The 24,202-nt window shown below is 30.7% G+C and overlaps 1 protein-coding gene and 3 pseudogenes across 1 annotated transcript; 1 reads left to right on the top strand and 3 right to left on the bottom strand.

Annotated features, from left to right (window-relative positions):
* The first annotated feature begins 2,263 nt into the window (after positions 1–2,263).
* Positions 2,264–5,534, top strand: LOC145092225 (pentatricopeptide repeat-containing protein At3g29230-like). Its single transcript, XM_079030157.1, has 2 exons — positions 2,264–3,951; positions 4,046–5,534. The coding sequence occupies exons 1-2, from the start codon at positions 2,399–2,401 to the stop codon at positions 4,188–4,190; spliced, it is 1,698 nt and encodes a 565-aa protein (XP_078886283.1). The 5' UTR covers positions 2,264–2,398; the 3' UTR covers positions 4,191–5,534.
* Positions 4,199–4,972, bottom strand: LOC145095232 (agamous-like MADS-box protein AGL80 pseudogene; annotated as a pseudogene).
* A 605-nt stretch (positions 5,535–6,139) lies between the features above and the next one.
* On the bottom strand, positions 6,140–7,062 carry LOC145094410 (agamous-like MADS-box protein AGL80 pseudogene; annotated as a pseudogene).
* A 6,832-nt stretch (positions 7,063–13,894) lies between these two features.
* LOC145094409 (uncharacterized) lies at positions 13,895–19,143 on the bottom strand (annotated as a pseudogene).
* Positions 19,144–24,202: the final 5,059 nt, after the last annotated feature.

Genomic DNA, 24,202 nt, shown 5'->3' with positions numbered 1-24,202 from the left:
TCAATTGTTTAAAAATGAGTAGTCAGTGTTTATCACAAATTTTTTTTTTCAAAAGCAAATCAATGTATCAAAAACTTTAAAAACTTACATTAGGCTACACTGTATGGGAGGGAAGTTTACACATGAAAGCTTATGTGACACATATTCTTACCCGTAAGCACCATCCCAACGAGGAGTAATTGTCTTGTGGAGGGGCTGCCTTCACGGATGATCACGGACCATTTGATTGGTGGAGACACCATTCTTTCTAACTCTCTCTTTTCTCTCTCTCTCTCTCTCTCTCTCTCTCTACGCGTTCACCGGTGAACATCGCCCCCAAGGCTAGTAAAGGTGTTATGGAGTAGCTATCTTGATGATGTGACATGTTCTTCATTACTTTTTTATATGTGACGATAATTGATAGCCTTATGTCATAAACACAAACGATTGTCAATTTAACTAGTTGTATGAATTTATCTAATTTTTACATTTAATAAATAAGGTGATTACATAACGTCCGACCCAAATCCAATCCATATCCAACCGGATCCTTAACCAATAAGTCGTTCCTAAAGACTAGATGGACCAAGTTTCCTAATGTGTGCACATTTACGTTTCCATTTTTCTAGGACCAATAGACCATGATTTCAATTCTTTTCTTTTGCTGCTCCTAAGGCCTTCCGGTATGGTGGCCACGAACCACGACCATGCACACCATCCCGATGGCTCGCCGTGGGTCGTGGTCGTGGACTTTCGTGCTCCGGACAACGATCTCAAACGCCCAATCAATTCATTTCCTCCTTTGACCTCCAATGAATACTTTCATTTTTTTTCCTCCGATATTTACCTATAAATATTACCACAAATCTTCTTAATTTTCACACATTTCTTCTTTCCCTTTAGTCATATTCATACATTTTTGTTGTTTGATCTTTTAAAAACTATACCTCCCAAAAATAAGAAATGGTCAGAAGAGGAAGAAGAGAAATTAAAATAAGTATTGGTGACGGTTTCAGAAAAAGGCGCTGGTCAAATGTCTGGTTCTTTTTGGAGAATTGCTGAAAGTGTTTTTCATGGTTTAATGTGTTGTGCAATTCGAAATGTTGATGCAATATGCTCAAAGTGGCGTGATATGATGGTCAAATGTTGTGAGTTCAATGGAATTTACAACTTTGTTATAAACAACGTACACGAAGATGATATTGATCCTGTTAATATGGCTATGGAGCAATATGAAAACACAAATCATGAACATTTTGGACACAAATTTAAGTTTGGTATTTTTAGGTTTTTTATTTTAACTAATGTAATTTTTATTTTTAATGTAATTTTTTTATTTTAATTAATGTAGTTTTTTATTTAATGTAATATGGTATTTAAATTTAATGAAAAACTAGTATTTAAAAAAAACTTATATGATTTTATGTATTTTTTATTTAAATTTAATTAAAAAAAATAAAGTGAAATGACGTGTTTAGTGGTGATGATATGATACCAACCACTATAGTGGTTAGTGGTGGGTATAACCGATGAAATAAAGATTAGTAGGTAGTGGTATGGTTGTAAACGACTCGAACGAACACGAATGAAGCTTGTCCATGTTCATTCATTTAAGTTAGCCGAACAAATAAACGAACACGAACGGATAAACGAATTAGTTTTCTTGTTCATGTTCGTTTGTTTAACAAATTACATTATTCATGTTCGCGAACATGATAAACGAACATAAACAAATGATAACTGGAGATATATGATCATATAATACACTAATGTAATCAAAACACAATTAGACATATCTGTATTTTAATAAAAGAATAATTTTATTTTCCTTTTGACATGTGTTATCATATTATGTTTCATAATTAATGCATATTTTATTTTACATTTATCATGTGTCACCCTATTATATCTCCTAATTAATGCATACCATTTGGAAACATATTGGTTTTGCTTTTCAAATTTCTAATTATAAATTTCCATTTTAATTACATTAAATTAATAACATTAGAACAAAAATTAAAATAAAATTAATATAAATTATAAAGTGATATAATTTCACATGTTTATTTAAATAAATGATTATAATTTTATATAACTAAAAAAAATTATTTAATAATTTATTTAAAATAATTAATTAATATTTTTGAATTTTTTAGTATAAAAATTTGATTAATTTTATAAGGGTTGAAGGTATAACTATCAACTCGTATATAATACAAAAGAATGTAAACTAACCATAAATGAATGTTCAAGTATAAAATTGAACGAACGATATAAACTAACATCTACGAACTTCCCAACGGTTCATGTACAGTTTGAACGTTCAGCATTTGTTGGGAATAAACATCAAAAATTTCTTCTCATTTCTTCTTGGAGATTACACTCTCAAAACGGTTATATCATAACCAGTTTAGTTTCCATGATTAACAAGCATTTCGCCATCAGATACTCATCGTTGAAGCCCCTATTTGATAACCTTGTAATCAAATGCAAAAGCATTAGGCAATTCAAACAAGTACATGCTCAAATAATCGTTCATGAAGGTTTTCTTCCTCATGAAACCTCACTTCCAGAATTGTGTAGGCTGGCGTCTTTTTGTGCGATTTCACCTCATGGAAACTTATTTTATGCTAAAACCATATTCGATCAGCAACCAAACCCCACTGTGCAACTCTATAACGCGCTCGTTAGAGGGTTTTCGGCATCCCCTACCCAGCCTCAAGAAGCCATCTTCTTGTTCCGTCAAATGCTACGTAATAGTCTAGGACCCAATAATATGACTTTCCCGTTTGTAATTAAGGCATGTACGTTCTCTTCAAGCATTGAATTTGGGATTTTGGTTCATACCCATATTTTGAAATGTGGCTTTGAGTCTGACTTTTATGTACAAAGTTCGCTGATTAAGTTTTATGCGGATGCTAAACGTTTGACTTCTGCAAAGAAGTTGTTTGATGCGCATCCAGAGAGTGACATTGTTTGTTGGAATTCAATGGTCGATGCATATGTAAAATCCGGTCACATGGACCATGCAAGGCAAGTGTTTGATCAAATGCCAGACAGGGATGTGATTTCTTGGAACAGTATGATCAATGGCTATGGAATTGTTGGGAATCTTGGTGAAGCAAAGAGGCTGTTCGATCAAATGCCTAAGAGAAACATAGTCTCTTGGAATTCAATGTTAGCTGGGTATGTGAAATGTGGCAACGTAGAAGATGCACTCAGAATTTTCTGCCACATGCCTTACAGAGATGTGGTTTCATGGAACGCCATGTTGGCTTGCTATGCACAGAATGGAAAGCCAAATGAGACACTTGCATTATTTGATGAAATGAAATTAGCTGGAATAAGGGTGGATGAAACTACAGTTGTTAGTGTATTATCTGCCATTGGTCAATTGGGTGTTTTAGATAAAGGTTTGCACTTGCATTTCTACATAAGTGAACAAGGCATCAATATTAACCTAATTGTTGGTACTGCATTGATAGATATGTATATCAAATGTGGTAACATTACAGAAGCTTCAAAGATATTTAACTCAATGCAAACTAAAGACATTCTAGCTTGGAATACCATGTTAATTGGCATGGGGATGCATGGTTATGCAAAGGATGCTCAAAATCTATTCAAACAGATGCAGAAAGAAGGCATTGCACCAAATGACATGACTTTTGTAGGTATGTTTATTGCTTTCTGTCATGCTGGAATGATAAAGGAGGGTCAAGAACTATTGTCTTCCATGGAAGGTGCTTATGGTGTTGAACCAAAAGTTGAGCATTATGGCTGTGTTATTGACTTACTATCTCGAGGTGGAAGATTGGAGGAAGCTTTGGATCTCATAAGGAAAATGCCTGTGGAGCCCAATGCTTATATATGGGGTGCATTGCTTGGTGGTTGCAAGATTCATGGGAATGCAAAGGTGGCAGAGGAAGTGGGAAAGTACCTCCTAGATTTAGAACCACAACATGGTGGACGGTATGGGGATTTTTCTCTTACTATTAAATCTTTTTCATATATATAATATCATTAATACGTATAGAAACTGATGATTGAAACATATATATTTCAGATACATACTTCTTTCAAACATATATGCTGAAGCAAAAAACTGGGATGATGCAAGAATGATGAGGGATCTTATGGAAGCCAAGGGTGCAGCCAAAGTGACAGGATTAAGCTTGATAGAGTCGGAGGAATATATATATCATAAATAGTTTAGCTTTCATGGAAAAAATGGACTTGGCCATATGGGATTTGGGTTACTAACAAACTGAGTCATCTCATACCCAGGAGCAAGACTCAAGTTATGTTGAGATGGATTATTGATCCAATCTGTGAACCATTGAGTTTGAGTCCCCCTTTGCATCCCATCCATATAACCACTCACCTTATCCACCACCATAGCCTGTTTATCCAGTGCATGCATCACAACTCCTCTTTTCTTCATTTCATTAGTAGCATTTGAACTTTTACCAACACCAGTGGCCCATGGTGGTGTAGCTACAGCTTTACCGGGAATGGCTACTTTGAGAGAGTCAATCCTCCTGCAAATGTCTTTGAGGGTTTGGTAAACTAACGCACCCAGGTCATTCAAATCTGGCATGGTCAAGTTTTGTATTGAACCTTTTCCAGTCAAACATTGATACATGACCTCAGTCATCTCTTTCTCTCGATTCTCCTTCATCTGTTTCTTGAGCTGCTGATTGGATTTGGTGATCTGTTTCCTGATGAAGCTCTCCTGAGTCATCATGTTCTTGCTTCTCTCCATCTCTGGTATCCTCTTAAACTGAGCAAGAACATGTTGGATACTGATATTGTTGGGCCATATCTCGGGTTGAGCTTCATATGGGCTGTATATGATGGCACATGCATCGATGCCACATAAGGTACTCAACTCATTCACCTTCTTCATCAAACCTTTCTTCCTTTTCTTGTATGTTGCTTTCCTTGCTGAGTCGTTGGTTATGAAAGCAAGCTTCACTTTCTTTCTAGTCATGGCCACAGAAGCAAAGAATCGATAGAAATATGGTATTTTTGTGTGTGGGTTGCTAATGGACATTGGTATATACATATTACAGGTACAGATTTGGCAAAATCATAATATTAGAATCTTATTCTTTTATGGGAAATCATTAATTCAAAGATTTCCACAAAATCTCAAGTAATGACCACACATTAAGTGTGAATATTACAATCCAAGATTTTTAATTGCTAGCGTCGTTAGTAATGAATGTGTTGTGATGGAATACAAGAATGTTGTTACCATGCTATTATAGTTCTCACCTGTTAATTTTTTTATTTTTTTTTTTTTTTGTTTTTTTTTTTGTAAAAAGTATTTTTGGGCTACATTGGAGATAATATGGTTTTCGTTAGTGAGGGACTTTCCTGTTTCCTGTGATTTTTTTTTGGCATGAGAGGTATGTTGATGGGGAATTGTAAATGTAGTGACTAGTGACTCAATGTAACAGTGAATAAAATTAAAGAACAATGGATTCAGGGAAGAAGAAGATTTGATATTATGGAATGATTGCCAAAGATACAAAAATAACCAACTCCAGGGAATCTCTCTCTCTCTCTCTCTCTTTATATATATATATATATATATATATATATATATATATATATATATATATATATGCTAAGAGCCAATGAAATTAATTACAACTTTTGTCCTAATGACAGACATCAATCCCAGTCAAGTGCATGCCAAATGTAGTACAACTGTTCTGTCCTATCCTGTGTAACAATTGGGCCTTAAGAGTGAATTAAATTATACTTTAAGAGTGATTCATGTATTTTCTTCCGAATTCATATGTGTAACTATAAGTCAAATATTACATACGGGAAGTAACATCTGTAGTCTAGACTACATGATTATCACCTTGACATATAATGCATAAGGGGCTTTTGTGCGTAGGCTTAACACTTCTTTAGCCACGACAAATTGTGTAAGATATCTCATACTATTAGAGAAACACCAAGTGTTGTATGAAATTTCCCACTGCGATGCCACAAACATTTTGTGTTTCTGTGTAAAATGTATGACAAAGACAAACAGGTTTGTAAAATATAAAATTCTTCTCTGCTAATTGGCAATCAAGTTTTTGAAAAGATATATCTTGACCATATTAGACCAGATTTCATAGTGAATTTAGAAGGCGAGGTTTCCATTCATTACAGACTCGATGACTTAAAAATGAAGTTACATGATGTTCCACAAGAATATTCTTGTTTCCATGAGTTTGAATTATAACTATCAAGTGTGTCCAAAATTTCTAAAACATGAATGATGCTGATAGAATCGGTTTCTTTCAAGAAAATACATTCAAAACAGGAAAATATATATAAGTTTAACAATCAGGGAAAAATGGATGTGGCCATATGCGATTGGGACCAAGACCCAAATTTTGTTCAGACGGATTGTTCATCCAATCTGTGAACCATTGAGTAGTTTGAGTTCCCCTTTGCATCTCATCCCTACCACTCACATTATCCACCACCATACTTGAACTGCTACCACCAACAACCGCCTGTGGTAGAGGTGGTGCAGCAGCTGCAGCTTCATTGGGACCGGCTATTTTGAGAGACTCGATCCTTCTTGAAATGTCTTTCAGGGTTTGGTCCACCAATTCCCCCAAATCTTTCAAATCTGGAAGGGTCAAGTTTTCTATCGACCCTTTTCCAGTCAAACATTGATACATGACTTCAGTCATCTCCTTCTCCCGATTCTCCTTCATCTGCTTCTTCAGCTGCTCATTGGTTTTTGTCACCTGTTTCCTGATGAAGCTCTCCTGATTCAGCATGTTCTTGCTTCTCTCCATCTCTGGTATCCTCTTAAATCGAGCAATCACATGCTGGACACCGATGTTGTTGGGCCATATCTCGGGTTGAGCTTCATATGGGCTATATATGATGGCACATGCATCGATGCCACATAAGGTACTCAACTCATTCACCTTCTTCATCAAACCTTTCTTCCTTTTCTTGTATGTTGCTTTCCTTGCTGAGTCGTTGGTTATGAAAGCAAGCTTCACTTTCTGCCTAGTCATGGCTAATGAAGCAAAGAATCGATAGGAATATGGTAGTTTTGTTGTGTGTTGCAGATGAGTTTTGCTATATATATAAAACAAGTGCCAGATTTGACAAAATCATAATAATAAAATCTTGCTGTTTATGGGAAATCATTAATTGAAAGATTTCCTTAAAATCTCAAGTAATGACCACACATTAATTGTAAATATTATGATTATGGAAATTTAATTGATAGTGTCTGTCATTATCATGACTCATGAATGGCTCGTGATGGAATACAACAAATGTTGTTACTATTCTATTACTTGTTAATTTCGTTTCTTTTTTTAGTGAAAATTATTTTTTCAAAACAAATGCAATATAAGCATTTGGTTTTTATTTGCTTCACATGTTTAGACATTGTCTATATTCCTTCTGACAAGTGTAAACACAATGTACAAGAGTATCATGGATACATGGAAACTGAAGCTTCAATTCAAGTTTGAAGACTAAGATTGTTAGTGATTTCAATCTTGTGGAATTTAAAAATACTAATTTACTTGAAAAAGCAGTTCCTAGAAAGTTAGAAAGTTATATATATATATATATATATATATATATATATATATATATATATATATATATATATATATATATATATATATATAGAGAGAGAGAGAGAGAGAGAGGTTCAAATGAGAATCAAAAAAAGTTAAAAACTCTAAGAACTAATTTTTTTTTTACCTTGCGTTTACAAGTGGCTGCTATAATATAAACGAAAAACACATTAATGTTTTGCTTTGATTATTTTGTAATTATACAACGTACAAAAATAAAATATTTGTGGTAAGACTTGAATTAAATAGTGGTGAAGCAAAAAAACATTTGTATTTAAACACCAACAATCTTTCTACAATACAGCTTTTTGCAGCTTTAACTTATAACAATAATTTATTCTTGTCATATTTACTATGTCTCGAACCAAGAAAAAGAAAGGTGAAACAAAATTAACTTTTTATTTTCCTTTGTCCTTTCTTGTTAAGCATAAGAAAAAAAAAGTTGTGCATATGTTTATTGAAAACAATTTGAGAGACATGGTTTTGCCCACTCATAATTAAGTCTCTCCTACTAAATTTTTTATTTTCTTTTAGAGCCAATAACAACCTAGAAGACAGAAGTAAAAATCTAGAATATTATTTGGACAATCAATTCATTCGTTTACGATTTAATATAGAAAGTTATATAGAATTTACAATTTAATACAATAAATTCACAATTTAATTCAGTTTATTCACAGTTTAATTTTCAGTTTATTCACAACTTGATACACATAATTCACAACTTAATACATATAATTCATAACTTAATACAATATATCCACAACTAATAATTCACAATAATAATATGATGATCCGATTCAATTATAAAAATCTTACTTTTTTTTGTAACACCGTGAATTTTCAAACAAATTTTTCATTTTTAAATCACATAATTCTCATAACACATTTCACAAAAATCTCATTTATTTAATTTACAAAACGCATATCCATAATTGTTTGATTAATAATCCAGGATCCTCAAAGCATAACTCTTTCTCTGGTGTGTACAATCGAGCCTGTGCCTTCCGCGATCCTGAGAAAAACCTGAAACACATATCACATAACACGGTAAGCACGAAGCTTAGTGAGTTCCTCAAAATATCACACATATCCCAATCGCCTCTTATGGCTATACTTAGATAAGACCCTCCGGTCAATGTGTCTCAGTGGGACCCTCCGGTCCCAAAACTCGGGTGGACTCTCCGGTCCTAACTCAATAAGCTCATAATAATAATACTTAACATAAATCACAAAGACATAATGCAGAATATCACAATACACAGATAAGCACATAAGACATCTCAATCACACAAAGATACCACTCATGGTATGTATAGTGAGAAGACTTACCTCGGATGATGAACATCCCTTATAAACGTTGTTGCTATGCACCGACCTCGAACTCTGAGCCAAAACCACAATTAACCCAATTAGGAACTAAGTCCAAACTCTCACTCCTTAGGTCTAAAGGTAGTCCACTAACCCGTTCATCAATAACCTAAAACCCATTGGGCCCACCAAGGCCCAATAATAAATGGGTTCTCCTGAGGCCCAACTCTCAAATCTAAATGGCAAGCCCAACTCAAGGGCCCAAAGCACATATATATAATCCTCTTGTCTAAAACTCTATTGCAACAAGCCTAAACTTTAGGGCCAACACTCAAGGCCCAAAAATGAGACTTAGCCCAAAAGTCCACAGTGAGGTTACACGGGGCGTACCTCCCTTGGTACGTTCAGTGTACTCACGAATCCAGATTGGCCATCGGGGACACTGGGTCAGTACGCAGGGCGTACTGGAATTACGCTCAGCATACTTCCTAGATTCACTCTTTCTACTCATTTGGTCTTAATCAGTTAAGACCTTGGCTCATATCACAGATCTGGACTCCCTAATAGCTCTTACTCCATAAAGTCAGTGACTTTAAGCCTTGGCATGGTTGAAAATGTCACAAACACACAAAACACTCACTTTTCTATCACAAAATGCTCATATCTCATGCATGGCTTGATTCCAACGTCCAAGTCTTGATTTTTATGACATTACACCACTAAATACACTCAAAGGGGTTGATCTAAGTCTCTGGAACTCAATATCTCATAAAGTCTCCAACTTTTGGGACAAAACCCTACAATACTCTACTAAGATGCACAATTCAAAAGAGTGAGAAAGCTTGAAGCTTTATACCTCTATATGAAGCTCCCAACTCAAATATGCTCAAATCCAAGGGCCTAGACTCTCACTTCTTCTACAAAGCTTTTTCTTCACTCCAAGAACACACAAAATCACCCAAAGGCTCTCAAATGCACTTACAAGCTCTATGAACGAAGGTTTAGGGTTTAAGAGAGTTTGCAATCTAAGGATGGTGACCAGGAATGAGGCCATCTCATTCTTTATATAGGGACACCCCTCAACTAGGCTTTTTCATTAAGTGCCTAGTACGCCCAGCGTACTAGGTGGCTCCACTTAAAAATCATGCACATGAGTACGCTAAGCATACACACATGTACGCCCAGCTTACTCGGCTGCCACCTTTCTCAAATAAGGGACTTATCCTACCAAAACTTCAAACTTCCATTACTTCCTCGATATAACTCTGTTTCCACTGAACCTCATATCCACGAAAAGGTGACGAGATGCCCTACGCTTCTAGCAACTCGTTGCAACCCCGAGACTTCCTCATGCCCGGTTTGCAGCCTACGAACCCTAATCACGAACGATCTGAAACAGGATGTTACAGTTTTTTTAATAAACAACAACAAAAACATAATTTTTATGTTTCACCAAGACATATTCAAAACATAAGTACTATATTCAAAATTCAATAAACATATTAATTCACACGTTCACAATTTAAATAAAATCCATATAAACTTCATAACTTAATACAGTATAATCACAACTCGTTCAGAGTAAATTCACAACTTAGTAGAGTCATTCATAGTTTAATTCATCCAATCATACACCTTTCACAATTTTAGACAAAACATTCAGAAAATTTAAAAAGTATTTACTTTGTTTTTAAAACGCACATAAAAGTACAAAAAGTAAAAACTACAAAAAAACACAATTTAGTTTACACATTTCACAACTTAATCCATTCATTCACAATTTAATTTAGATTATATTCATAGTTTCATGCACACTTTATTCACATTTTATTCATAGCTTAATTTACAATATTCACTATTTAGACTCTAAAAGAAAACTTCAATGTAGCATTTCATCAAACACCTTATATGCATCTTTTTTCCATATCTTCACCTTTTAATCTATACCACCAGAGAACAAATCTGAGAGAAATATATCAAAGAGACGAGGAGAACATATCTGATGAACAACAAAAATGAGTTTGAAACAAATCCGAGAAATAAAAAAAAACGAGTTCTTGCGTAAAAACAAGTAAGAACAACACTTGTATGTTACGATGATGACATTTGCGATTTAAGCTTTGTAATGCTCCAATGGCGACAAAAATGACAGCAATAACATATCTGATGTGGATCAAACGACGCTTTAGGTGGATGTTTGTCGTAACTTTGTCAAATTTCGCCTGAAGTTTGTCAATCTCGCCAAAGTGTTTTCGATCTACTATATTTTTCAGATCAACAGTGGCTAGGTCTTTTGCGGTGGACGAAAACAATAGTTACGAGTGAATATGGAGTAGGATGACGTAGATCTAACTATTACACATCATATTTGCATATGATCGAGTAGAGTTTTGTGGATAGGAAGAGATAAATGGGGGAGAAATCAAAGAAGGCGGTAGATCTGGTGGTTTTTATCGGAAATCAGAGAAAAATATATGTAGATGTAGTGTAAGGCGGTAGCGCACGACGGGATAATGTTGGCCGGAAAAAATGGCTGTCGGATTTTTGATAGAGAGAGAAAATGGTTAGGGTTTCTAGTTGTTGAGTGAGAAAATGGTTTGGGTTTTTAATTTTTTGTGTTCTTATTTGATTTTCTCTCTCTCTCTCTCTCTCTCTCTTTCTCTCTCTCTCTCTCTCTCTATATATATATATATATATATATATATATATATATATATATATATATATATTAGGTGTGACACCCATGTATTACATGAGTTAGGTAAAAAAAATTAAATATCAAAATGTAAACATTAAATATTTTTTAAAATTAAATTTTAAAATAAGGAAGGAAAAACGTATTTATTATATTTTATGATAATATTTATTATATTTAATACTTTACTTATATAACTATATGTATTATGTGGTTTTTTAATTTTAAAAATTAAAAAAAACCTAGAAATTGACATGTAGATGTTATTTATTTCAAAAATACCATAAAATGACAAGTGTCAAAACTTATGAAATATTGATATGTGACAAATACATCTTCATTTATTAGAGTACTATGTGTAAGACTCATGTATCACATGGGTTAATTAAAAAAATTAAATATAAAAGTTTAAATATTAAAATACTTTGGACTTATAAGAAAATAAGAAAAATAATAAATTATTAAAATTGATTTTTCTTTTAAATTTAAATAAATAAACAAAATAAACTAATGAACTTTAATTTAAGAATTTTAAAATAAAAAGGTAAGTCCATTAATGAAATTGATATTCATTATTACTATATTTATTGTAATTATTACATTAAAGTATCATGTGGAAATTATTAAAATAGAAAAACCCATAAAACGACATTTGGAAAAGAAATAAATTCAAAATAACCATAAAATGACATTTGGCAAATTGAATGAGAGTGTGACATGTGGCAAAAAAACCTTCATTTATTAGAGTGTGTATATATATATATATATATATATATATATATATATATATATATATATATATATATGAACAATGAAGTGGTGATTTGTTCAATGTTCATATAAACTGAATTAAATTATGAGTAATATTTTCAAATCAACAACACTTTTGTTTCTAAAGGTCAAATTTCAAACACGTATTTTCAGTCATCTATCTAAAAAAAATTTATTATTATTTTTTTCAGCCAAGAATACCCAATGATAATCTTTATCATTTAAGCTATTATTATTACATGCTAAATTTTGTGTGACCAACATCAAATATATAAAATGTTCTAAAGAGTATGTCATGACAACATGTCAACCCGCTATTTCGAAAACCTTTGAGGTATTGCGCAAGCCAAGACAAAGTAAGGCACGTGATGGTGCATTATGACAAGAGTTTTTCATACGACACATTTATCGTTTTTTTTATCGGGCATCAAACCATTATGTTTTTGTTAATCTTTTGTTATTAGTTGTTGATATAACAAACCCTAAAAACTTGATATATTTGATATAAATCTCTAATTATGTGTTTCTAATGACTAACTCCACACCCTTAAATTTACTCTTTGGTCTACATAATTGTACCAATCGATATGTCTCCTCGTGACTCATAAAACTTGAGACTTTGACATTTCTGTCACACCTTAAATTGTTTGGAACCTTGGGTATATCATATTGGTCTGTTTGGAGTGAACATTGGCATATTTTGGAGTGGACCATTTTAGATTAAACTCATTTCATTCGGATTAGATTACATCCGTATTTCTAACACCTAACCATTACTAAAAGCTAAATAACAACTTAAATGAAAATATTCAAATTATCAAATGTTTTCTCTTTTAAAATCGGTTTTCGGGTGAAAGATTGAAAATGTAAAGTCTTTTATGAAATTTTCACTTTTCAAAACGATAATGTGATCTTAAGAATAAAATCATCATCCTAAAACTTACGATTTTTAAGTAATTTGCATTTCTCCTTGACAAGTAATTTTCTTACAACTCATTAACTATTTTTTTAAATCTGTTATCCAAAACAGAATGCTACAATTTCAATTCATGATATGACACATGTGTGCGTATTTGTGTCTAGTGTAAAAGCACAGACGTGGGTCCGGTTGTCTTTGTTTTCACAATTTGACAGGATATTAACACATGTTTCTCATGTTTTCTATGATTAATCATGAATCAAGTAAACTAATGCATAATCGTTATTTTATGTTTAATTTGTCATTTTTTAATTGGTTCTTTTTTTTTTGTTAGTAAAAAAAGAACAGAACAAAGTTGCATCGTTTTCGTGTTATATAAAGAATTGCAGTGTCGTGTGTCAAATAAAAACACAACACGATTACCCAATTTGACACCCCTAACTTGAGGGGTATTAGTAAGGCAAGAATAAAACTTGCCCAATTATTCAAGTTCCATCAACAAATTGTAAATGTATATTAGCCTATGCTTCTTTACCTCTCCATGCATATTATTCTATGAGTTGCTACAAAAAAATGCAGATTGTAAATGCACATTCACTCGTTTATGGGATTGATGTTGAGGGAAGCCTTCAATTTTGCAACCAAATGTGGCAATGCCTTGACATGTTCTTCAACTGTCTGATTATCACATGATTCCATATCCTTTGTTGCATCAGTCCTCATCTGTTGCATCTTTGCAGACTCAAACTTATCTTGGCATACCATCAGTGAACTATTCAATCGTTCCTGTATTCCACAAAACATATGTTTGTGATCTCTGAATTCACTACAAATCAAGATGCATAATGCTAAGAAGATTCGGTTTTCATAAACGACGTAGATAACAAGATTAATAGTGACAAAGTACCAGAAACTTGGTGAGTTTGAATTCAACGAGATTCTATGAGCTTGAAGAACAGGCATACTACAATTCTCAGCACACATGCTTATGTCTTCCTGCCTCCTCCTCCTGTCAAAGCACTCGTACGCACCTCTAAAGTACACTTTCTGCAAATCCCCAACTTCAAAAATTCCATATATATATATATATATATATATATATATATATATATATATATATATATATATATATATAGGCTTAGGTTATTGTATTCTAATTAATTATTATGTGGATGTAAGGATGAATGTAGACCAATGGTTTTAATTATTTTGAGTAATTATTTACCTATCTTTAAATTAGTAGACACATGTTTAAATTAGGAAACAAATGTTTAATTAATGAAAATTTCGGATTTTAAGGGATATTGATTCTTTTAATTTTGAATTGTGATTTTTTTTAATTAATTCATTTTTAATTCTAACATAATTATTAATTATACTCGATTTTATTCTTTTAGAATGCAATTCTATTAGAACGATATTCTATGAAAATGCCAGAATATATTATGATAGAATACATATTTTTATTGAAGTAACTTCTTGTAGAAAAACAACATTCTTGAACATTCAGTTGAAATATAACATGATCCTTATATATTCAAAATTTGTAATGCAAATATAGATTCACACATATTCTTACAGAATAATAGTCTAAATAACATCATTAAATATACAATTATTGAACAAATAGATTTGATTACTAAAATTAATTAATATATAACATTAAAAATTTACCTTATTTAATTAATTCTTAAACTATTTTGCCTAAATTAAAGGATTAATTAAATATTTATTTATTTACTAAAATTAATTAATAGATAACATTAAAATTTTACCTTATTTAGGTTTTGAAATGATTGACTCACATTGATTCCTACATCCACATAATAATTAGTTAAAATACTTGAACCTCTCTCTCTCTCTCTCTCTCTCTCTATATATATATATATATATATATATATATATATACTAGACGAATGTATACGCGTTGCGCAAAAACACCTATATAGTTGAAGTCTTTACAAATATATGTTTTTTTTTTAAATATAACAATAACGTTGTTATTAAATTCGATATAATAATTTTTATACTAAATTGATATAATATATTGATTATTTTGAATTATATGATAATATATACATCTATTATAACTTTTTAATCTCCATCGTTTGAATAACTTCTACATGCGAGTTACACATGGATAAAATTAAACATAATATACAGTTTAATGTTATTTATAATTGTTGTTATTGTTAATTAATTTTTTAAAATTTATTTGTTTAATGTTTTAATTTCTATCATTATAATTATTTAAAACATCAAACATTGTTTTTTAATTTTAAAGGTAACAATATAATCATTTTTATACACTTATTTTTAACTATTGTTATTATAAGTTATTTTAAGCTATTTTTGGAAACTTTTAACGATTATAAAAAAACATTTAGGAAATATTTTAGTTAAATTGAGATTATAATTTAGTTTTTGCATCTATCACTATAATTTATCACTTTTACCTATTTACAAAATATTCTTTTCTTTTTTTAAGTGGAAGTGAAATTTATATTTAAGTTGACATTGTAATACGTAGAAACACATATATAGTTGAAGTTTTTACAAATATATCTTTTTTTAAAATATAACAATAACGTTGTTAAATTTGATATAATAACTTTTATACTAAATTGATATAATATATTTATTATTTTGAATTATATGATAATATAAACATGTATTACAACTTCATAATCTCAATCGTTTGAATGACTTCTACCCGCGAGTTACACACGAATAAAATTAAATATAATATATGATTTAATGTTATTTATAGTTGTTGTAATTGTTAACGAATTTTTTAAAATTTATTTGATTAATGTTTTAAGCTACTTATTTGAAAACTTTTAACGATTATAAAAATATATTTAGGAAATATTTTAGTTAAATTGAGATTACAATTTAGTTTTTGAATTTATCACTATAATTTATCATTTTTAACTATTTACAAAATATTATTTAGTTTTTTAAGTGGAACTGAAATTTATATTTAAGTTGACATTGTAGTGTTATATTTAAGTTCACAATTTAAGTATTTTGTCCAAACTGTTCAAAAGTTGTAGCTTTAAACTGATAATGGTTTACATATAACAACATATTAAATCCAATAAATTAATTATAATATGTTAAAATTTAAAGACAAAACTTTATAAGTAGAAGTAAATATATTATTTTAAAATTGAAATTTAGTTTATTATGATTACACTTTAGGTTTGATATTTATTTAACCTTATTAACCAACTTACAATTATTATTAGAAAGACACTACAATTTACCACTTTTAACTATTTACAAAATATTATTTGTGTTGTTTAAGTTAAATTAAAATTTATATTTAAGTTGATCATGTAATGTTATATTTAAATTAATAATTTAAGTATTTTATAAAAATTATTCCAAAATTATATCTTTAAAATGATAATGGTTTACATCCAACAATATATTAAAACTAATAAATTAAGTATAATATGTTATAAGTTAAAAACATAACTTTATTAGTAGAAGTAACGATATTATTTTAATATTGAAATTTAGTTTATATATGATTACACTTTATGTTTGATAATTATTTAACCTAATTAACCAAATTATAATTATCATTAGAAAGAAATTGAAAAGTCATGGGAGTTTTAAATGAATGTGGTGAAAGAAAAAATATATAAGGGTTTCAAATGCATGAGATTCAAGAAAAAATGCTAGCTTTATAAGTATGTATGATATATATATATATATATATATATACTTATAAAGCTAGCATTTTTTCTTGAATCTCATGCATTTGAAACCCCCATTCTTTTTTCCTTTCACCATATTCATTTGAAACTCCCATGACTTTTCAATTTCTTTATAATAATAATTATAATTTGGTAATTAGTTTAAATAAATATCAAATCTAAAGTGTATTCATATATAAACTAAATTTCAATATTAAAATAATATATTTAATTCTACTTATAAAATTATGTTTTTTAACTTTTAACATATTATACTTAATTTATTAGTTTTAATATATTGTTGGATGTAAACCATTATCATTTTAAAGGTATAATTTTTGAACAATTTGTATAAAATACTTAATATATTAATTAAAATATAACATTATAGGCTCAACTTAAATATAAATTTTATTTAACTTAAACAACCCAAAGATTATTTTATAAATAGTTAAAAGTGATAAATTGTAGTGTCTTTCTAATAATGATTGTAAGTTGGTTAATAAGATTAAATAAATATCAAACCTAAAGTGTAATCATAAATAGACTAAATTTCAATTTTAAAATAATATCTTTACTTCTATTTATAAAGTTATGTCTTTAAATTTTAACATATTATACTTAATTTATTAGATTTAAAATGTTGTTGCATGTAAATCATTATCAGTTTAAAGTTATAATTTTTGAACAGTTTGGACAAAATACTTAAATTGTTAATTTAAATATAACATTACAGTGTCAACTTAAATATAAATTTCAGTTCCACTAAAAAACCAAATAGTATTTTGTAAATAGTTAAAAGTGATAAACTATTGTGATAAATGCAAAAACTAAATTGTAATATCAGTTTAACTAAAATATTTCCTAAATATATTTACATAATCGTTAAAAAATTTCAAATAAGTGGCTTAAAATAACTTATAATAACAATAGTTAAAAATAACTCTATATAAATGATTATATTGTTACATTTAAAATCAAAAAATAATGTTTGATATTTTAAATAATTATAATGATAGAAATTAAAACATTAAGCAAATAAATTTTAAAATATTAGTTAAAAATCACAACTATAAATAATATTAAACCATATATAATATTTAATTTTATTGATGTGTAACTCACGAGTAGAAGTAATTCAAACGACTGGGATTATGACGTTATAATAGATTTATATATTATCATATAATTCAAAGTAATCAATATATTATATCAAATTAATATACGAATTATCATATCAAATTTAACAACAACGTTAGTGTTATATTTGTAAAGACTTCAACTATATAGGTGTTTTTGCACATTACAATGTCAACTCAAATATAAATTTCAGTTCCATTTAAAAAAACTAAAGAATATTTTGTAAATAGTTAAAAGTGATAATTGTAGTGATAAAAGCAAAAACTAAATTGTAATCTCAATTTAACTAAAATATTTCTTAAATATATTTTTATAATCGTTGAAAGTTTCCAAATAAGTAGCTTAAAATAACTTACAATAACAATAGTTAAAAACAACTCTATATAAATGACTATATTGTTAGCTTTAAAATAAAAAACAATGTTTGATGTTTTAAATAATTATAATGATAGAAATTAAAACAGTAAGCAAATAAATTTTAAAAAATTAATTAACAATAAAAATAACTATAAATAACATCAAATCATATATTATATTTAATATTATTCATGTCTAACTCACGGGTAGAAGTCATTCAAACGATTGAGATTACGAAGATATAATAAATGTATATATTATCATATAATTCAAAATAATCAATAAATTATATCAATTTAGTATATACAAATTATTATATCAAATTTAACAACAACGTTATTGTTATATTTAAAAAATCATATATTTGTAAAGACTTCAACTATATATGTGTTTTTGCGCAACGCGCAAGCATTCGCCTAGTATATATATATATATATATATATATATATATATATATATATATATATATATATAGAGAGAGAGAGAGAGAGAGAGAGAGTTGAAACCTGGAGGGTGAAATTGACATGGTCCTGAACAACGTGGAGTTGGGATTGAACAGCGGAATTAACCTCATTGAGCTTTTGCATGCCTTAATTTCTCTGTTACAATTCGTTCCTTCGCTGCGGTGATTTGATCCATTCGAGGGATTCGAGCAAGGGTTTTAGTATGCTTCTTGAGTTTTGACCCTCCAACTTAAAACATAGGACTTAATTTTTTAGCTTTTAAAAAAAATTGAATTAAAAAAAAAACTCCATTTGAAAGTAAGAAGTTAAAGCTTTAATTTAGATTCATAAAAAAAAATCTCTAATCCAAAAGCTATTTCCACTAGCATTTATGGTAACAAATAACTAGGTTGCCTTTGAAAGAATGGTGTATCTATTTCACATGTCCTTTTTGTTGGATAAGGTGTCTAAGTCCATAACTATATTTGGTATGTACTTGACCCGAACTAGTATGGTCCATTTGAGTTGCATGGCACCATGCATTTGGATAAACTAAAATGAGAGAAATAACACTTACGGTTTATTAATATATTATAAGTTCTAATATATTAATAATATTATTTAATTAGTATTGATCAAGAATTAATCTAGGATTAATTAAGTGATCAAAAGATGACTAATTAAATATATGGGTTGATTATGTAAATCATCCATAACTTGTATAGTGGGCTAATGCTCCATGGATTATCAAGTTGGGTTAAAACCCATAGGATGCTCCATGGGAGTTACAAACCCATGGGTCATGGAAATGAAGAGTCATGTCACATTAGGGTTTACATGGTGTAACCCTAGATGTAACACACTATATAAAGAACATGTTATCATCCAAAATCAGCTACACTAAGAAAAGAAGAGGGCAAGTCGTTTTTAGAAGTGTTATACATTCTCTCAAAGTTATTACAAAGCACTTGGTGATGTGTGAAACATTTGAGGCATCACACTTGGGGTGCTAGGCTCTCAAGGTTTTCAAGGAATCAAATCAATTACAAGGTATGTAATTCTAGCTATCTTTTATGTTAAAAGTTCCTCATGTATGCTAGATAGGATTATGAACCTTGGAAATCATATTTTGCATGTATTTTAGACAAACATAGATCCATGGTTTTCTAGGGTTGCATGTAGACGTAGGGGTGTTAGAATGCTCATTACCCATCAGTGGTATCAGAGCCTAGGCTTGTTTGTTAATACTTGATGCAAAATAGTGTAAAAAACGAATTTTTGAGTTGCTGCATAGGGGACTCGACGAGTCCAAGTGAAACTACATCCAACTCGGCGAGTCAGTTCGTGCACTCGACGAGTTGGCCAGGCAGAGAGCAAAATTTCGATTTTTGTTGCTGGAAATGGACTAGAAACATTATCCTAAATTGTTTTGGTGTTGTAAAACTTGTTTTAGATGGTGTAATGGTTGTTCTAATCCATTTACAATGGCTAATATCAAAATTACATGATTATATGTGTTCATATGTTTTTGAAATTTCGATATGAATATTCATGTTCTTATGAGTTCTTGATAGATCATAGGAATTACTTGTTTAATGCTTAATTCGTGATCTTTATGTGTTTTAATGGAGTTATGGATAACCAAAAGTAGCTTTGTATTAAACCCATTAAAAGAACACATAAGTTACAAAAATGAAGAGTCTTCCTTTTAATAACTCATAAGTTATGAATTGAAGAGTTTTGTTAAGTTACAAAACTTTCCCTCAAGTTTTGGAACATGTAAAGTTATCTTAATAAACTTTAGTTCCTACCCCTAGATTTTTAAAAGTTAAAAATCAACCTTTATACTTTATAATATTATAAGTTAATAATATATATATATATATATATATATATATATGTATGTATAAGAGCAAGTCGTCTTACCATTAGTAGGCCTCATTCATGAAGTCGGTCTATAAGGGGGGTATAGGGTTGCTGCCTATAAAATGGCAGCCTAATGGGTGTCCACTCTCACCCACTGCTTCCTTGATCGGTGGAGGGTCGTTAGCCGAACGGGTAGGACAAAGACTTATAAAATTCTCATTAAAAGTATGATGAATATTATTAAGTAACTAAATGTTTTACTAAATTCCCAATCTTAGTTACTTTAGGAAAATGTGAATAAGGTGCTAATCCATGAAATTACACTTTACATTTTGTTTAAGTCGTTAGTGGTAGGGATGAAAGTGGGTCCAAACCCGAACCGGATGGACCCGGACCTGGAAAACCCAGAACCGTTTAATGAGATTTTTTAGAACCAAAAACCGGACCGGTATATAGGAACTGGTTCCGAGTATGGTACCAGGTAAAGTGGGTCTAGAACCGAAAAACCCGGAAATAGGAAAGTGGGTAAGGTGGAACCGGATAAAATGGGTTTAGAACTGGAAAACCCGGATTTTTATTTTTATTTTTATTATTACTATTTTTTTTGTAATTACCTCAATCGCATAATCTTTCAACCGTTATAAAAAAAAATTAATAAACAAAAAATTACATTAAGGTTATTGACGACATTGATTTTTTTTTTAAAAGTAACGTGATATAACAAAGTTGGTTTAATATTATTGTGAAATATGAGCTTTTAGTTATGTGATTGTAGTATATAGTGTATCTTCATAGGGATGAGTTAATTGTAACATGATTAGAGGTTCTAGTTAAAAAAAAAATAGTTAGAATAATTAAACAACAAAATGAATATATAACACCTTTTGTAAAAGATCCACCGTAAATATAGGCTAAATGCTTATAGAACTTTAACAAATTAAGCCAAAAAAACAAGTGGATACTAAAAATAATAAAACTTTGGATTTCACTCTTTTTTTTATCAAATACACTATTATATAGTCAAATTCACTCATACTTATTACAAAAGTTATTACAATATAATGTATTTAAACGATTGCATAAGCAAATTTTTTAAAATTTCCTACAAGTGACGAAATCACCATTTTTAATTAAACCATTTTTTAACATATAAAACCAAACTTATAACCATTTATCTAATATTAATATTACATATAAATTATGGATCTTACAAATAAAGTTCATCAGAGAGGGGAATGCGAGATAGGCTGAGATTTTGTTAGATAAATGTCATGCTCATGTGCAAATTGAGATTATGATAAACAACCATCTCCAATCCTACATCCATTTTCTTTAGATAAAAAATATATAAATAATATTTTATCTTTAACCGACACTATTTTTTATACAAATTTCTATACCAAAAATATATTCCTAGTATATTCATTTTTTAAAACTTATATAGATTATGATAAAATACTCATCAACTTATAAGTGTTTTTACATATTTATTTATATTTCCTATATAAAAACTTTATAAAACGTACAAAAATCGGTTCCGGTCCATTAAACCCGGTTTCGGTTTTTTTACATATCCGGTTCCAAAAACCGGTTCCGGTTTTTTTACTCGGAATACCCGGACCCATTGGACCCGTACCCGAAATACCCGGAAACCGGATAAGACTAAATTTGGAACCCAATACACGGACCGTTTAAACATTTTCCGGTTATACCGGTTCCGGTTCCGGTCCGATTCCGGTTCCGGTCCGGTTTTTCGGTTTTATAACTCATCCCTAGTTAGTGGAGCGTGTGTGGTTAACTGACACACTAACTTGGACTTAAAAAGGTAGGTAAAGGATGACTTAAGGTTTATTATAGGTCGGTGGAGCACGTGTGGTTAACCGGCACATCGATTGAGTGATAAACATTAAGGGTACCAAGTAATTTGTATGGTTACTTCACACCTCGTTTTGTGATCCTCGGCATACCAGTCACAAAACTTGGAGGGCAGACTCGAGATTGAAACATGTCTTTGAAAGGTTCATTGAATCTCAAAATAATCTAGGAATTTCTAAGAACCAATTAAAACCTAATATTTATATTTTGTTTTTCATGGTGGAAATTGGTGAATTGTCATTCACCTACCTTTAAAATATGTTATAGCTTAGATTACGACATCCCTCTTCTTAGTTATGATATATTGTGATTGGATCCTAGCCTTAATATTACATTTGGGTTTTTTTTATTAAGGACTATCATTATATCTAAACTAAACTTGTTCTCTTCTTTTTCAGATGTCTTCCAACAACACTGCTTCTGGCTCAAACCCTACTGGCTCCTTTTCCTTCATGAACCTATGTGGGAGGGTCATCTTCGATGGTTCCAACTTTATGGATTGGATCCAGAACATCAGGATGGTGACTCGCTACGAGGACAAGGAATATGTCCTCGATAAGGAGCTAAAAGAGATCGATGAGTCTACTACTACTCCCCAGGAGATCGCTGACTTCCGGACTCATGAAAGAGATGCCGCCAAAGTGGCATGCATCATGATGGCCACCATGACAGTTGAACTCCAGAAGTCCTATGAGGATTGCTACCCTTTTTATATGCACCAAGATATGATGGAAAGATACCATCAGAGTGCTCGTCAAGAGCGGTATGAAATAATCTCCTCCATGATAACAACCAGGATGAAGGATGGAGAATCCGTCACGAGCCACATGTAGAAACGCAAAGTTATGTCGATCATTTGCTGAAGCTTAATGTGAACTTCCCCGAGGAGCTAGCAATAGATATCATTTTGCATTCCTTACCCTCATGTTATGATCAATTCCGCATGACATACCACATGAATAAGGAAGAAGTCACACTCAACAAACCTTAAGGACTCCTAAAGACCGCAGAAACAAATCTTAAAGGTAAGTCGATTGTTAACTCTCCTACTCCTACTCCAAACTCCGCCTTGTCTTGGCAATCGGGAAAGGTAAATGGAAGAAGAGGAAGAGCCATTCGAAGGGTACCAAGGGTAAGACCCTTCATGGCTTTTCTTCAAGTGGAACCAAGAAAGGTTTCGTCACTCCTTCTTCTGACCAAAAAGAGGTTGAATGCTTCTATTTCCATGAAAAGTTGCACTGGAAGCGGAACTGCCCACAGTACCAGCAAGATGTGAAGGATGGGAAAGTCAAACCCAACCATGCAGGTATTTAAACTATTCTATCTAATAACTCGCCCTATTCTAACTCTTGGGTCCTTGATACCGTTTGTGGTAGTCATATCTGTTCTGATTTGCAGGGACTAAGAAGAAGTGAGAATGTGGAACATAGAAATATAAACTTGATTATGGGGAATAGGAAAGCTTCACTTGTCACCAAGATTGGAGTTTATTCTTTGTTGCTAAGTAGTGGGTT

Source organism: Lactuca serriola, chromosome 3 (assembly GCF_051521515.1).
Source record: "Lactuca serriola cultivar US96UC23 chromosome 3, Lser_US96UC23_V15, whole genome shotgun sequence".
Classification (NCBI taxonomy): Eukaryota; Viridiplantae; Streptophyta; class Magnoliopsida; order Asterales; family Asteraceae; genus Lactuca; species Lactuca serriola.
Note: the sequence above shows the minus strand (reverse complement) of the source record. Positions and strands in the feature narration are given on the sequence as shown.